Source organism: Vigna umbellata, chromosome 6, assembly GCF_029865625.1.
Source record: "Vigna umbellata cultivar VRB3 chromosome 6, Vumbellata_1.0, whole genome shotgun sequence".
In the NCBI taxonomy this organism is placed as follows: Eukaryota; Viridiplantae; Streptophyta; class Magnoliopsida; order Fabales; family Fabaceae; genus Vigna; species Vigna umbellata.
Window position 1 is genome coordinate 8,787,111 of NC_142170.1, and position 14,167 is coordinate 8,801,277.

At 28.9% G+C, this 14,167-nt stretch overlaps 1 protein-coding gene across 1 annotated transcript; it reads left to right on the forward strand.

The window, feature by feature from the left end:
* The first annotated feature begins 8,918 nt into the window (after nucleotides 1-8,918).
* LOC124832029 (indole-3-acetic acid-amido synthetase GH3.6-like) lies at nucleotides 8,919-13,428 on the forward strand. Its single transcript, XM_047306138.2, has 3 exons — nucleotides 8,919-9,347; nucleotides 11,112-12,022; nucleotides 12,436-13,428. The coding sequence occupies exons 1-3, from the start codon at nucleotides 8,953-8,955 to the stop codon at nucleotides 13,023-13,025; spliced, it is 1,896 nt and encodes a 631-aa protein (XP_047162094.2). The 5' UTR covers nucleotides 8,919-8,952; the 3' UTR covers nucleotides 13,026-13,428.
* Nucleotides 13,429-14,167: the final 739 nt, after the last annotated feature.

Below are 14,167 nucleotides of genomic sequence, written 5' to 3' on the forward strand. Positions count from 1 at the left end.
TTTGTTGTGTTGCTTTATTTGACTATCATTTGCAAGAAATAGTTTAAAAATCTTCTAAAAATAATAATTCCAACAATAATAAAAAAAAACAATATCCACTACTAAACAAGCTTTAAAAATTACGTATTTATGATATCATAGTCTAAAATTCCTATAAGCTTTTCTATAGAAGACACATATCGTATATATGTAATGGGTTCATGCAATTACTCTAAAACTATGTAAGATACGAAATATCTCCCTCACAGGCTCACAGATAAAACATACTAAACATATATAAATGCAATTATTGGAATAAAAATAAATAGTTTCTTAAAACTTTCTACAAAGAAGACTAGGTTTTATTTTTAGTCATGAAAATACAGAGCTAGAAATTGGTAAGAAAAAATGTATTGGATAAAGAAAGGTGAAAGAAAAGAGTAATTGAATAGTGATAGGTGTTGGATAGAGGTTTTAATTAAAGCGTACCCCATTTGTTGATGATGATTGAGCAGGACGCAAAGGCATAATAGGTCGGCCATTACTTCCTAAGTAATATGGAAACAAAATCACGTGTCCCCTTAATTTTCCTGTCCCACAACCACAACACTTACAATAATCTTTTATTTTTCTACAAATTTCTTCACAAACAAATAACAATAAATATTTCCCATTTTAGAAATATCAACCTTATTTATATATTATTATTATTATGTAGATATGTATGAGGAGGTATAATATATATAATATATAAAAGAAAGGGTTATCCTTTGTAACATGGATCTCAACCTTCATTTTGACTACTGAATAATGAATGGGACTGCCAAAAGATATTCAATCCCATTCAGAAATGAAAATACGTTTAGGTCTACCTAGGTCTTTTAGTGGAGTTTAATCGACAGGTTAAAAATACAGTCTTCACTATTTTATCATTAAAAAAACCTCTAAAAATGTTTTTAACAACATAAGACCTAATTGTGTTGTTTATTAGGCCACGTAGTGTAAATTATGATTTACTGTTTTATCGTTTAAATTAGAAACACGTGGGCATATAGATGCAGATATTGATATCTATGGAAGGAGTGAGAGTGAGTGGATAGAGACAGATCCTCTTTCAAAGTCTACCGAATTGGATGGCGATATTATTTTGTCCTCACAATTCTTCACTTTCAGGTTACAAAAAGCAAAATTGTTTTTCAAAATCTCAACTCTTAAACAGTCTGCTTTAGTAATAGATACCAAGAAAGTGAAAGAAAAGATATAGAATTTATTAATGGTAAGACTGAAAACATATGCATCAATTATTACTCTAATCCCAATTCTAAGAGCAGAAAATAGTTAATCAAAATATAGATTAACATGTTTCATCTCTCAAAAGATGAATCAAATTTTAAATCTAATTTAATCTTACCAAATCAACTTATAAAATAAAATTTATATTTATAATATGAAATTATATATTAATAGATTATTTAATAATATATAATGTCATAATTCCAAATAACAATAAATTTTATTAAAGTAGACTCAAATTTATAACTTTAATATTATGTTAAAATATAAACTTTAAATATAATTTAATTTTATAAAACTAATTTATAAAATAAAATTTATTTCTATTTATATAATTTAAATTTATCTTATGTCTAATAATTTAATATATCCAAAAGGATGGTAATTAACTAACAAGAAACACTTTAACTACCTCAAAAATGTAGTATAAGAAGTTGGTATTGTCTCCCACATCAGAATTGATGTTAATGGAGAGGGATCTTCCACAACAATGGTTGAAGACATTTATGTTATGGACATTCATGTTAGGTAGGTGGCATAAAGGCATTGGACAGACGTCAGTTTCTAAGTTACAGAAGCCCGTCATTGGGGCACCATTCAGCAGCTCCTGTTTTTAGTAAGACTACGACATTATTATGCATGCTTATCCTTTCGTCAAATTAATATTGTAAAATGGAACCCTAAAAGAAATACATTCAATTTCTTTCGACTCCGTGGAGTCAAATCAAAACATAATCTGTTTTCATTCATCAAATTATATATAATTTGTCTATGGAGTTCCGTTATTGTTTTTGAACATGTATTTTAAGAGATTAATTCTGGATGCTTATACTTTATTATGATGATGTATTTTTTTTTTAATTTTAAAATACGAAATCATAATGGTTTAGACTTTATTTGTTATCCATTAAAATGAAAATTTGTTAAAGATGAAATTTTAAAAAATATGGGTTAATTTTTTCTTTTTCAAAGTAATGAAAATATTTAGAGATATAATAACAAATAAAGGGATATATTCACTCATGAGTCTAAATATAGTAATTAATTTTTTTATTAGATTGATACGCAGTACTTAACACTTATTTAATAAAAGAATCACATTAATTCGATTTAATAAAAATTGAAACTTAAGTTAAAAAATAATGTAAAAATCAAAACGAATAAAAACTAAATTACAAAATCAAATTAAATAAAAATATTAAGTTTATTAACATTTTTTTTAGTTTCTGAATGTAACCTTCAGTTTCAGATACACAACTCTTTCAAGTCCTTGACTCTGTCTCCAAACTCCGGGTTGTATCAGCTAAAGTTACTCCCAACATTTAAGTTACTATTCAAACAGTTCGGTTAGCACAATCAAATTTTAAAATTGTAATAAATATAATTATCTAACTTTTTATCTCTTACTCGTATTTATAAGTTTTGAAATAATATGATTAATATAATATAGTTTAATATATTTTATTTTTAAATTTGATTATAGCTGGTACTTAAATGTTTTTTTAAGTATTTATGATCATTTGGTAATCTTTGATGTTTGGGTGAACGTTACTTGATACAAAATCTTGATGTGCTGGTTCTATGATCACATTAACAAAAAAAACAATTAATATTTCTAATTACTTTAACTCTTCTTAAACTTTCTAAATTATTTGTAATATTTAATTTTATATTAGTTCTCACAACGAGTGGAAATCTTTTAATTACTGTAATTTTATAATATTTAGACATAAGACTACATATTTATTTTCATTCACATTTCAAAATCATCTTATTCTATCATTTACTCATGATTATTTACAAATTCTGCAAGTTATACTTGTGTAGCTTAACATTCTGAAATTTACTCTTTTTTTTAATTTCTCTTCAAGGCGGTTTGCATTTATGATTTTTTTTTTATATTTGGTCAAATTTACATGCATTATTTACCGGAATTATTTTTCAAAGTGAAGTCATTCTACGTAACTTTGATCTTTCGAACAAGAACTTTATTTTTTCTGATTTAAAAATTTCATTATAAAAAAAAATCACTGTATACGTCATGAATTTTGTGAATGATTTGTTATGAGTTTATGTGAATGATTTGATAGAAAGAAATAAGAAAAAGATAAATAAAAAAATTAAAATATAGAAAAATATATTGTGCACTTTAAAAAAATTGAATATTTGTAGAGAAAAGATGAAAAGTATAATAAATTTGATTTGAAAGTTGATACCCCTAAAGCAACAGTCCATTTCCAGAGTTGAAAGGAAGAGGATCGATCACCTGGGTCTGTAGCTCCACCATGTAGCAGTAGAGCCGAACTAAAAAAGAAATGTTGGGGAAAATACTGATATATGTGTAAAAAGTACTCCACAGGAAGAAAAACACATGAATTAATAATGGTAATACCGTCGAAGCTGCACTTTTCATCAGTCTTGGAATTGTTGAATAAGCATTGAAACACATGATCGAGATTTGTTCTCCTGAAAATGAATGGTATGTTTTTTGAGTTTCTGTTTATATTCTACACACTCACTATAAATCTCCAAAATCTATACAAAACTTTGTTTGACTTTAACCTTTTGGAGTTAATAAAATATCTGTGCTTCCCTGTGTTCATGTGCTGTTGTAAATCCCAATATGTAATTTTACCAAAATCAATGACATTGTTATATATACTTTGTATGAAGAGGCTTCCTGGTATACTTCTCTCAGCTAGTGGAGTCAAAATCTTATTATACTCATCGTATTCGTGTTCCCAAAGAAACAATCGTTTAAAAGACGTGAAACTTATAAACAAGCAAAAAGTTGTAAACACTGATAAAGAGACAAAAAGAGAAGAGACACAAGTTCCTGATATCATTCAACAACTGATACGCTAAAAGCAGAAAAGTAAAAGAAAAGATAAAGACTGTCCACTAGATTTACGTAAATGTCGTGTTCGAGTTCTCCAAAATTGGGTTTCTAATTATTAAGAAAGTTTTAACATAAACATTCCCAAAATCTTCCAGTTTTATTACCTGTTGTTTTTGTGTTCAGATTTATTATCCTACAATTATAACTAACTCAAAACCCTCGCTTCTATTCGAATTATTGGGAATTCAAGATGTATTTAACGTAAAAAATATATATACTTATTTGATTCGGTTTCTAAGAATTGGAAAAAATTTGATGCTCGGTCTCTGTTTAAGCGTCTTTTTATATTTCTTTTTGGAAAAATCAAGAAATATAATTAATCAGTTTTCTTTATTTTAATAAAGTTGTAATATTATTTTATAGTTCATTTTTCATTTATACGTCACAATAAATATCTACACTCAGATTAATTAAATATTAGATGAAGAGTAAAAGTATAATAATAAAAGAGTAGTTAATAGTATTTTAAACTTTAAAACTATGATCAAAATCCTGGTTTTTAAGTCAAATCATTGTGAATCAAAGGTGTATTTAATGTAAAAGGTAGTATTTGAATGGTTGAATATTCTAAACATCGAATACAGTCTGATAAGACTTTAGATCAATGTCTCGAAATTTAAAAGATTTAATGAACTATAATGGTTTAATTAGTTGAGATTTTGATGAGAAAATAAGGATTTAGAATTTTTAGATAAAAAATTAAGAAATATTGACTCCACTAACTCAAAAATAGCATATAACGTGTTCAAAATCCAACCATTTAGTAGGCAAAGTTAAAAATGACACCTAGCATTTTTGTAAGTTAATTATTTAAATTAGCGTGTCATTCTCTTTCTTTTTTCTTTTAAACCACCAATAGTACGTCGAATCCTTAATACGGTCGAATTTTGTAGGAGCTTCGACATATTATTTGTCAGCCAAAAGTTTTCCCTTTTTAATTTAGCGGGAGATTGAAAATTCATTCACTTTATTTTAGCGCACAAGACTCTCTTCTATTCTCAAACTTTTCTCGAACGAAGTTTGACGACTATCACATGTAATATTTCTTTCATTTGGTACAAATGCATATTAATTAACAACTTTATGTATAATTTTTCGTTTATTTTGACCGATTATTTTCGTATTTTTGTCCTTCATAGGCGCAGTCTGCTTCTTTTTTTCTTATTGGTGGAAACACTTTATTTCGACGAATCCACCTTTTGAAAGTTAGTTTTCGTTTTTATTTTTGTTTTGAAGAACTTATTTGTTGAACTTGTTTGTTGTGTTTTTTGTTCATGTTGTTGTTATTTGGTTGAACTTGTTTGCTATTATTGTTTGATTGAACTTGTTTGTTGTTTGTTGTTGATATTATTTTACACGTTAAAAGTTCGTGCTTTATATTTGATATCAATTTGATTTCACCGTCAATTTAACGTATCCTGATATGACGACGTCAACCTCAAATTCAACATAAAAGGCAAAAAACAACGACCTTATAGATATTTTCATACTAGTGCTCATAAATTGGTTTAGAATATTTTTTATTAGTCACTTGTCATATATGGTGCCTAGTATATACTATTATTATTATTATTATTATTATTATTTAATTCACTTAAAGTGTAAAGGGTTCTTGTAGAACTTTTGATATACAATTGTTAGTGAGAAAATTGTAAAGTCATAGACATTTATGAAGGCATATTAGTACCTCTAACCAAATTAACTATTTCATATTTTAAAAATTTTGTGATTCTGATTTCATTATTAAGTCTTTTGATGTTTTAGGTAAATGGAGTTTGAGATTTTTTTAAATGTATACTTAAATGAAATGAAGTCATTTGTGTTACGACATATCTTTTGGTATCATTAAGATATTGGACCACTTTTGTTAGAATTACATATTTTTCTTTTTTTACTTATAATTTCATTCATCCATTTGTATGAATTATGATTTTATTGTGTTATGTTTATCTTGTTTTTGGAATAATTACTTTGCTTGCAATTCATTATTTCTTTAGACATAATTGATATTTATTTGTAATATATATTTTGGCTCCAATTATTAAATTAATATTATTCAAGTTGGAAACGGACAGAATTAATATTTTTAATTCGTAAAATACAAGCTATTTCGACATATGACGTGGGTGAGTTTGTAATGAAACGATGAACTCTCGTTTAAGATATATAAAACAGTCTGAGATCAATCTCTATATTATATATACTTTAATTTTTCAATTTACGAAAAATAATTAGGACTATTTTATTATATGTTATATTTCCCGTTCTATTTTAATTGGTTTTTTTTTAAATAATATTTTTTTATATGTTAGTTTTCAAATTTTAAGATAATATATAGATTTACTTTAATCAATAAGGATAAAGAAAAATTATCTATGATAACTGAGCGAAAAATGTAATGACACAAAAATACATTAATATAAGAAATTGAAAGGAACATAACAAACAACTCATTTAAAATTGTACTAAAAGTATAAGAATGAAGTAATTTCCTTAATTTGAATAAAAAGGTCAAACAACTATTATATAAATCAATTGAAGATGATGCATACAAATCAACTATTATAAATCAACTTGTCCTTGTTTTCGATGGTTATAAAATTATCATAGTTTTCATAATTTTGAAAATCCTTTCATTTGCTTTAATGATCCTTTTTAACGGTAATATACTTAAATCTCGTTTATAATTTTCATTTTTGTAATTCTTATTTAATTAAGTATATTTTTAATTTCTAAACTTTTGTCATGAAATTAAAATGTATCTATATTTAAAATTTATACTTTTTTATCTTTAAACTTTAAATATAAATAAATATAGTTTTTTAACTGAATTATGTTTAATTTGTTTGATGTGTCAAATGAGTTTTTCAGTTAACATTGAAATAACATAGTGTTAAATAGTGTAAACAATTTAAATACTAACATACATTTGACACAAAAACAATTAATGTAATTGTTCATATTTATTCATTTCTATAGTTTAAAAAACAAAACATATCATAATTTCAAACATAAATAAATTCTAATTTTGTGTCAAAGTTCAGGACTAAAAACTAAAAATATAATTAACTTACTTTTTATATTATTAGTCATCTTACTTTTATTCTTTAACACTTCCTATTTTTATATTATTAGTCACCTTATTTTTATTTTTAATTGTGATAAGAGAAGAGTCTTTTAACAAAGATTATTTGAGGAGATATAACAATAATACGAACCTTATTTAAACTTACACAAGTATCAATATCATCTTCAACCTAAATGAGTTTTTATTTACTTGGCCATCAAAATTCAAATTACTGTAGCGAAGGAAGTCTTCCACACTTAATCGGTTTACATTATTAAAGTGAATATTGAGTGTGATAACACAGTTTCAGTGTTTGTGTAGAGCTAGAAACAGGGACTTTCAAATTCAACCAGAAAGTCGCGCATTAATCAGTGGAAGTGTAGTGGATAGTGTACAGAATCAGTGAATCAGTGAGATGGGTCCTGAAAGAGAGAAAAAAAAAACCATTTACTCAAACACTTTAAGGTTTTTATTTCCATCATCTATCACTATCCTCATTTGGAAAAATATAGCATCCATCCCATTCATTTTATCAAGTGTTGGATAGTTAGGCAGTTATATTACATATTTGGATTGATGCTAACCGAATAACCAAACCCTTTTTGCCACCCCCTGCCCTAAAAGTCCAAAGAAAAAGTTGAGCATTTACAACTTACATGACAACACATTATACCACTGTTTATAATTTTCATTAAAAACATCTTTTTAATAGTTTGAAGATTTTACGTGTCAGTTCAAATGAAATTCAATATCTGTCTTTAATTCATTTTCCCAAGAATTACATGCAGCTTTGCTTTTTATACCTAATTAACCAGCCAAGTTGATTGATTGCATGCAGTAATAAGTTCACAAGAAACAACAATATCTAAAGAAAAGTAAAGTCATTAGAAAAATATTTCTTCAAAAAAATATATAAAAAATAGTCTAATCTCTGTACATCAGTTTCAGTCATAACTAACAAAACTGTTTTATATACAGTGGCAGAGCTAAAAATATGGATCCTGCTGATAAGAGTAGTAGTCAAAGAACATTTAATACAGTCATTAATTATTAGTATACTCAACCAGACAACATTTGGCAAAAAATATAATAACACCAAAATATGTAATGACCTGTTTCTATGCAACTATAGCCGTAATCTACTTACCGCGCAGCCAACGTTGGTTTTCTTAACAACAGCCGCGGTAATTGTACCCTATATATTACTTCCCTTATTCTTTCTGCTTCCTTTTTTTCAAACTTGCTTGCTTATCAAACAGTTTCACACCATGTTTCCAACCAATTTCTATGTGATGACAATTAATACATGTTTTTAACTTCTTTTTGTTATAGAAAATAACATCTAAATACATGTTATATTGAAAATAGTTAAAATGATAATAATCTAAGCATATATATAATAATTTATCCACACAGAAATCGTATCCTTTCCCGGTTGCCGAAGCAAAGTTCTTGTAAAGGCATATTTTAAAGCCCTGCATGATAGACTTGGTCATCCAAAGTTTCGATAACATTACTTGGAAATTAATTAAAGTCACATTTTTTTGAAGTTTACAGTTATACCCCTTTTTGTCCTATTTGTTTGGACGAGACTCTGGAGAGGGTTCCCCAGTTTGCCTTTATATAATGCACTTTCACTTTGTTTAGTTTTCCAACCCACACTCATCGATCTCTTCCAAACTAAACCCAAACTCTTGCTTCTCCTAAGGTGTGCATGTTTGGTGCCACACTCCGAAACTCGATAGCCATTGATTCTGCAGCCATGCCAGAGGCTCCAAAGCAGTTGTGCCACGAGCCAAAGGAGCTTGATGATGGTGGCAGTAACAGTAGTATGATCCAGGAGAATAAGAGAGCCCTGGAATACATTGAAGAGGTCACCAGAAACGCTGATGAAATTCAAGAAAAGGTGCTTGCAGAGATCCTTTCTTGTAGTGCAGAAGCTGAGTACCTTCAACGCCATGGCCTAGATGCTCGCACTGACAGAATCACTTTCAAAAAGCTCGTCCCAGTGGTCACTTACGAGGATTTAAAGCCTCATATTGATCGCATAGCCAACGGTGATACCTCCCCAATTTTATGTTCCAAACCCATCTCAGAATTCCTCACTAGGTAAACCCATCAACTTCATATCTCTACACATTTCACTTTGCCTTATTTCTTCTAGTATTACTTATTTTACATTAGGCTAAAATCAAACTTCGATCTGTTATCTACATTTTAACTTTCTCAATCCTTATTTTATCTCTGTCAGACCAAATTGCCCTTTTCTTAGTTTTTCACACTGTAATTTGGTCAACTTGATAAGAATTTGGTGTAAATCTGACACCAGACATTAAAGAGAAAGAATTAAACTATGCATATAATATATGCTGGAGAAAATTATAGCTAGTATTACATAAAAATGTTCTATACTTAAAAAATGGTATCCGTTGAGATTTCCAGTCTGGATTAAAAAAGTTAAATTATTAACATGCATATGATTTGTTTATACTAACAATATATATTTTATTTTAACCAAACTATTTATTATTGGTATGAGTTGTCACATCCTATCAAAGTGAATATGAATAAATTATTACACTTTAGTGAGCTATGTTTATAGTTCTAACCGACCTCTATGTGATAGATAATCGAAAATTTTGGTTTAGAAGAAAGAGTTAATTATATGATTACGAGTTGAGGTCATGGTAATTTCTTATCATGTAATAAACTCTTGGGATTACGAAAAAAAAATTATACTATATACAAATTAGTTGTATAGATTTAGTTAGACTTTTTAATATTTTATTTAATTATTTTTTTATATTGATCAAATGTAAAATTTATTTAAATGATTTCATATATTAAAATCAACTTCTGCAGCTTAGACTTTAGAACCTTTAGTTTAAGAAATAAATTTAATTTTGTTTAATTTTTTCCTCTTATAAGTATGAATTTAAGTCCTTGTTAACAATAATAAAATTTAATATCATATAAAAAAATCATAAATTTGTTATCTAAACTTTTGAATGGATGAAAATGATATCAATATTTTAGATATATTAATAAATCATACTTTGATACATACAAAATATTTTTCTTCATTTAATAGTATCATTTTTTTATTTTTTATATATTTTTAAAAAAAAATACAAAAATTAATTTTTATGATTATTTTACTTTTATAGTATCAAATAAATGTAAATATATGTCACTAGGTTAAATACTGATCACATTTTTATAATGTAATGAATATTATTATTTTCACACGTAACAAATATATGTGTACGCACACTTTCTTTGTAAATACAATTTTTTTTTATTGACAAAAAAATCCTTAAAAATAGGTTGTCAAGTATCCGGTTTATAAAAAAGACATTTTATTTATGTAATTTCTCCCTAATACTATCTGAAAAATACATCCGCCACTTATTCACATCATATGCGTGTGGATAATATATAAATGGATTTTGCACTTTGTCTCATACTTATAAATTACTGTGTATAATAAATTTGCTTGTTATTATAACAATTATTGAAAAATCATTCAGTAATACTTTATTATTGACCTAAAGTTATAAAAGTGTGTATATATACATATATATATATATATATATATATATATATATATATATATATATATATCAGTATAGAGTCATGCAGTGTTAATATTTGCAATTTAATTTTCGTAAGCCCAAGTATACTAACAATGGAAAATTTAACGCCTAAGATTAGTATTAGGCTGTTCTTTTCGCGGTTGAGATAGTTGGAAAACTAACAGTACTGTTTGGTTTAAAAATATTTAGACAGAAATGCATATAAAGAATCTGTTCTTATAATATTAAAGCAGTGTAACTGAAATTAATCTGATATGTTGTTTATTGAATGAATAAGCTCTGGAACGTCTGGTGGGGAGAGAAAACTGATGCCTACCATCGAAGAAGAACAAGAGAGAAGATCATTGCTTTACAGCTTGTTGATGCCAGTGATGGATCAGGTTGTGCCTGGTTTGGAGAAAGGAAAAGGCATGTACTTTCTGTTCACAAAATCAGAAGCCAAAACTCCTGGTGGCCTCCTTGCTCGTCCAGTTCTCACCAGCTATTACAAAAGCTCACAGTTCAAGCACCGCAAACATGATCCCTACACAAACTACACCAGCCCCAATGAAACCATTCTCTGCCCTCACTCTTACCAAAGCATGTACTCTCAGTTGCTCTGTGGCCTTTGTCAAAACGAGGAAGTTCTTCGCGTTGGGGCAGTCTTCGCTTCCGGTTTCATCCGTGCCCTTAAGTTCCTCGAAAAGCACTTCCTTTGTCTCTGCAATGACATAAGAACGGGCACCCTCGACGCCAAAATCACTGACCCCTCTGTGAGAGAAGCTGTGATGAAAGTCCTGAAACCAAATCCCACGCTTGCGGATTTCATTGAAGCCGAATGCCTGAAGGGGTCGTGGAAGGGAATCATCACCAGGATATGGCCTAACACCAAGTATGTTGATGTTATTGTCACGGGAACCATGTCTCAGTATATTCCCATATTGGATTATTATAGCAATGGTCTTCCTCTTGTGTGCACCATGTACGCTTCTTCTGAGTGCTACTTTGGCCTCAATTTGAACCCCTTGTGTGATCCAAGTGAGGTGTCTTACACACTCATTCCCACCATGGCCTACTTTGAATTCTTGCCCGTCTATCAGATCAATGGACATACCGATTCCATTTCTAACCTAGACCATGAACATCTCGTAGATCTTGTTGATGTCAAGTTGAATCAGGAGTACGAGCTTGTGGTCACCACTTACGCAGGTAATTAAACAATTTCAATGTGATGAATTTTACTTCTTAAATATGTTTTTTTTATCTTTATTTAACAGGTTAAGGATATAAAACAGATATAAAACAAATAGAAACATAATTAAGAACTAATTCTTATAAAATGTCATATTTTCAAGATACACAAATATATATTTATATTTGACAATTGCTGGCATATAAACTCTCATTTACACATGTTTTTAGTTTCACTCAAAATTATTAAAAATGCAAAATTTGGTGGATCTATTTCTTATTTAATGAGTTTCATTAATTAAAAGATATATCATTAGTTAATTTATTAGAATGATATAATTCTGATAATGTTGAGACTATTAACTCTCTCTCGCAAACTGATGATACTATATTACCTGAATAGTTAATTAATTATGAATGATGAGATGCAGGACTTTATAGGTACCGGGTTGGCGACATCCTCCGTGTAGCCGGATTCAAGAACAAGGCTCCTCAGTTCAACTTCGTGTGTCGAAAGAACGTGGTTCTCAGCATTGATTCTGATAAAACCGACGAAGTTGAACTCCACAATGCTGTCAAAACTGGTGCCGATCATCTTCCACAATTCGGTGCATCTCTCACTGAATACACCAGTTGCGTGGACACGTCAACAATCCCAGGCCATTACGTTGTCTACTGGGAAATCAACACAAATGGGGGGCAAATCCCAGAAATTCCTTCTTCTGTTTTTTGTGATTGTTGCCTGGCAATTGAAGAATCTCTGAACAGCGTGTACCGGCAGGGAAGGGTGTCGGAGTGTATTGGAGCCTTGGAAATTAGGGTGGTTGAGAATGGCACGTTTGACAAACTCATGGACTTTGCTCTGAGCCAAGGTGCCTCCATAAACCAATACAAGACACCTCGTTGCGTCACTTATGTGCCCATTATCGACCTTCTTAACTCCAAAGTTGTTTCCAATTACTTCAGCCCCAAATGCCCAACTTGGGTCCCTGGTCACAAGAATTGGTTCACAGAAAATTAGTCCATCATCTTCTGAAAAAACCAAAAAGAAAAAAGAAAACTCTCTTGTTTCCAGTGTGATTAGCGCAGAAATTAAACCGGTGCATCTCCACTGTAGTATTTCAAGTTTTAGTATTAAACCGAATAAGATATTTTATCATGGTATAATTTAAGTTAACTTGTAGGATTTAATCTAGAAAGAGACTAGTTTCTTCTGGTGAACTACATTTTAAATCCTGAAAGAAGTTTGTAGTGTGTAAGAAACTGGGTGTGCAGCTAAATATCATAACAATTTCCAACATTGGGCCGTAGTATGGTAGAAAGTATTGGATAGAATCGTGCCTTTTTACTAATATTCTGAACATTTCTCATTCATTTATGTTCCTTATTCTTCTGCCAAACGGTGATGCTTTTACTTCTTTTGAATGTTAACCAACTCAACCTTCGTATACATGCATAGCCAACTGTAGCAGGCATGAAGTGACACACCCGCTGCTGATACAGTTCAATATATGCTTCAGAAGTTATTATTGAGGTTTGTTTACCAAACCAATCATTTTCGTCCTTTTATTTTGTTTGCCAGCTATCGTTTACTAAATCTTGTTAAAATTTTCTGTATGGTAGAACGCGTAATACTAAATAGTACTAACACGGAAAACATTTCAGTTTCTTGTAACATTTCATACTCGTAGCTTATTTTATATCCATTTGTGTTTTATATATATATATATATATATATATATAAGAAAAGGATAGAAAGATTGAGTGAAAGTGAGAAACTGATTTTTTTTTTGGTTGAGTGAGAAATGATTTAAATATTTATAAAATACGATTGCATTGCATAATAAATGGGAGGTAGAGAATAGGAGGGAAGTGACAAGTTAATCAACCATTTAGTTGAAAACTACTGTCTTTCTAGGACTGTTCCTCAAAGTTTCCTTTGTACGAACGAATATGAATGTCTTAATTTATTTTGGGTTAAAAACAAAGATCCACTGTCTTTTCATATTTTATAGTTATATAAAAAATTATTAAGTATTTTTTTTCATATTTCTTTCTCATGCAATTTTTTAAAGCAGAAAATTAAAAAATAAGATAGCACTTCTATAATTTAAAATAAAAAATAGATAGAAAATATTTCTATCAAAATAGTTTATCTTTAAT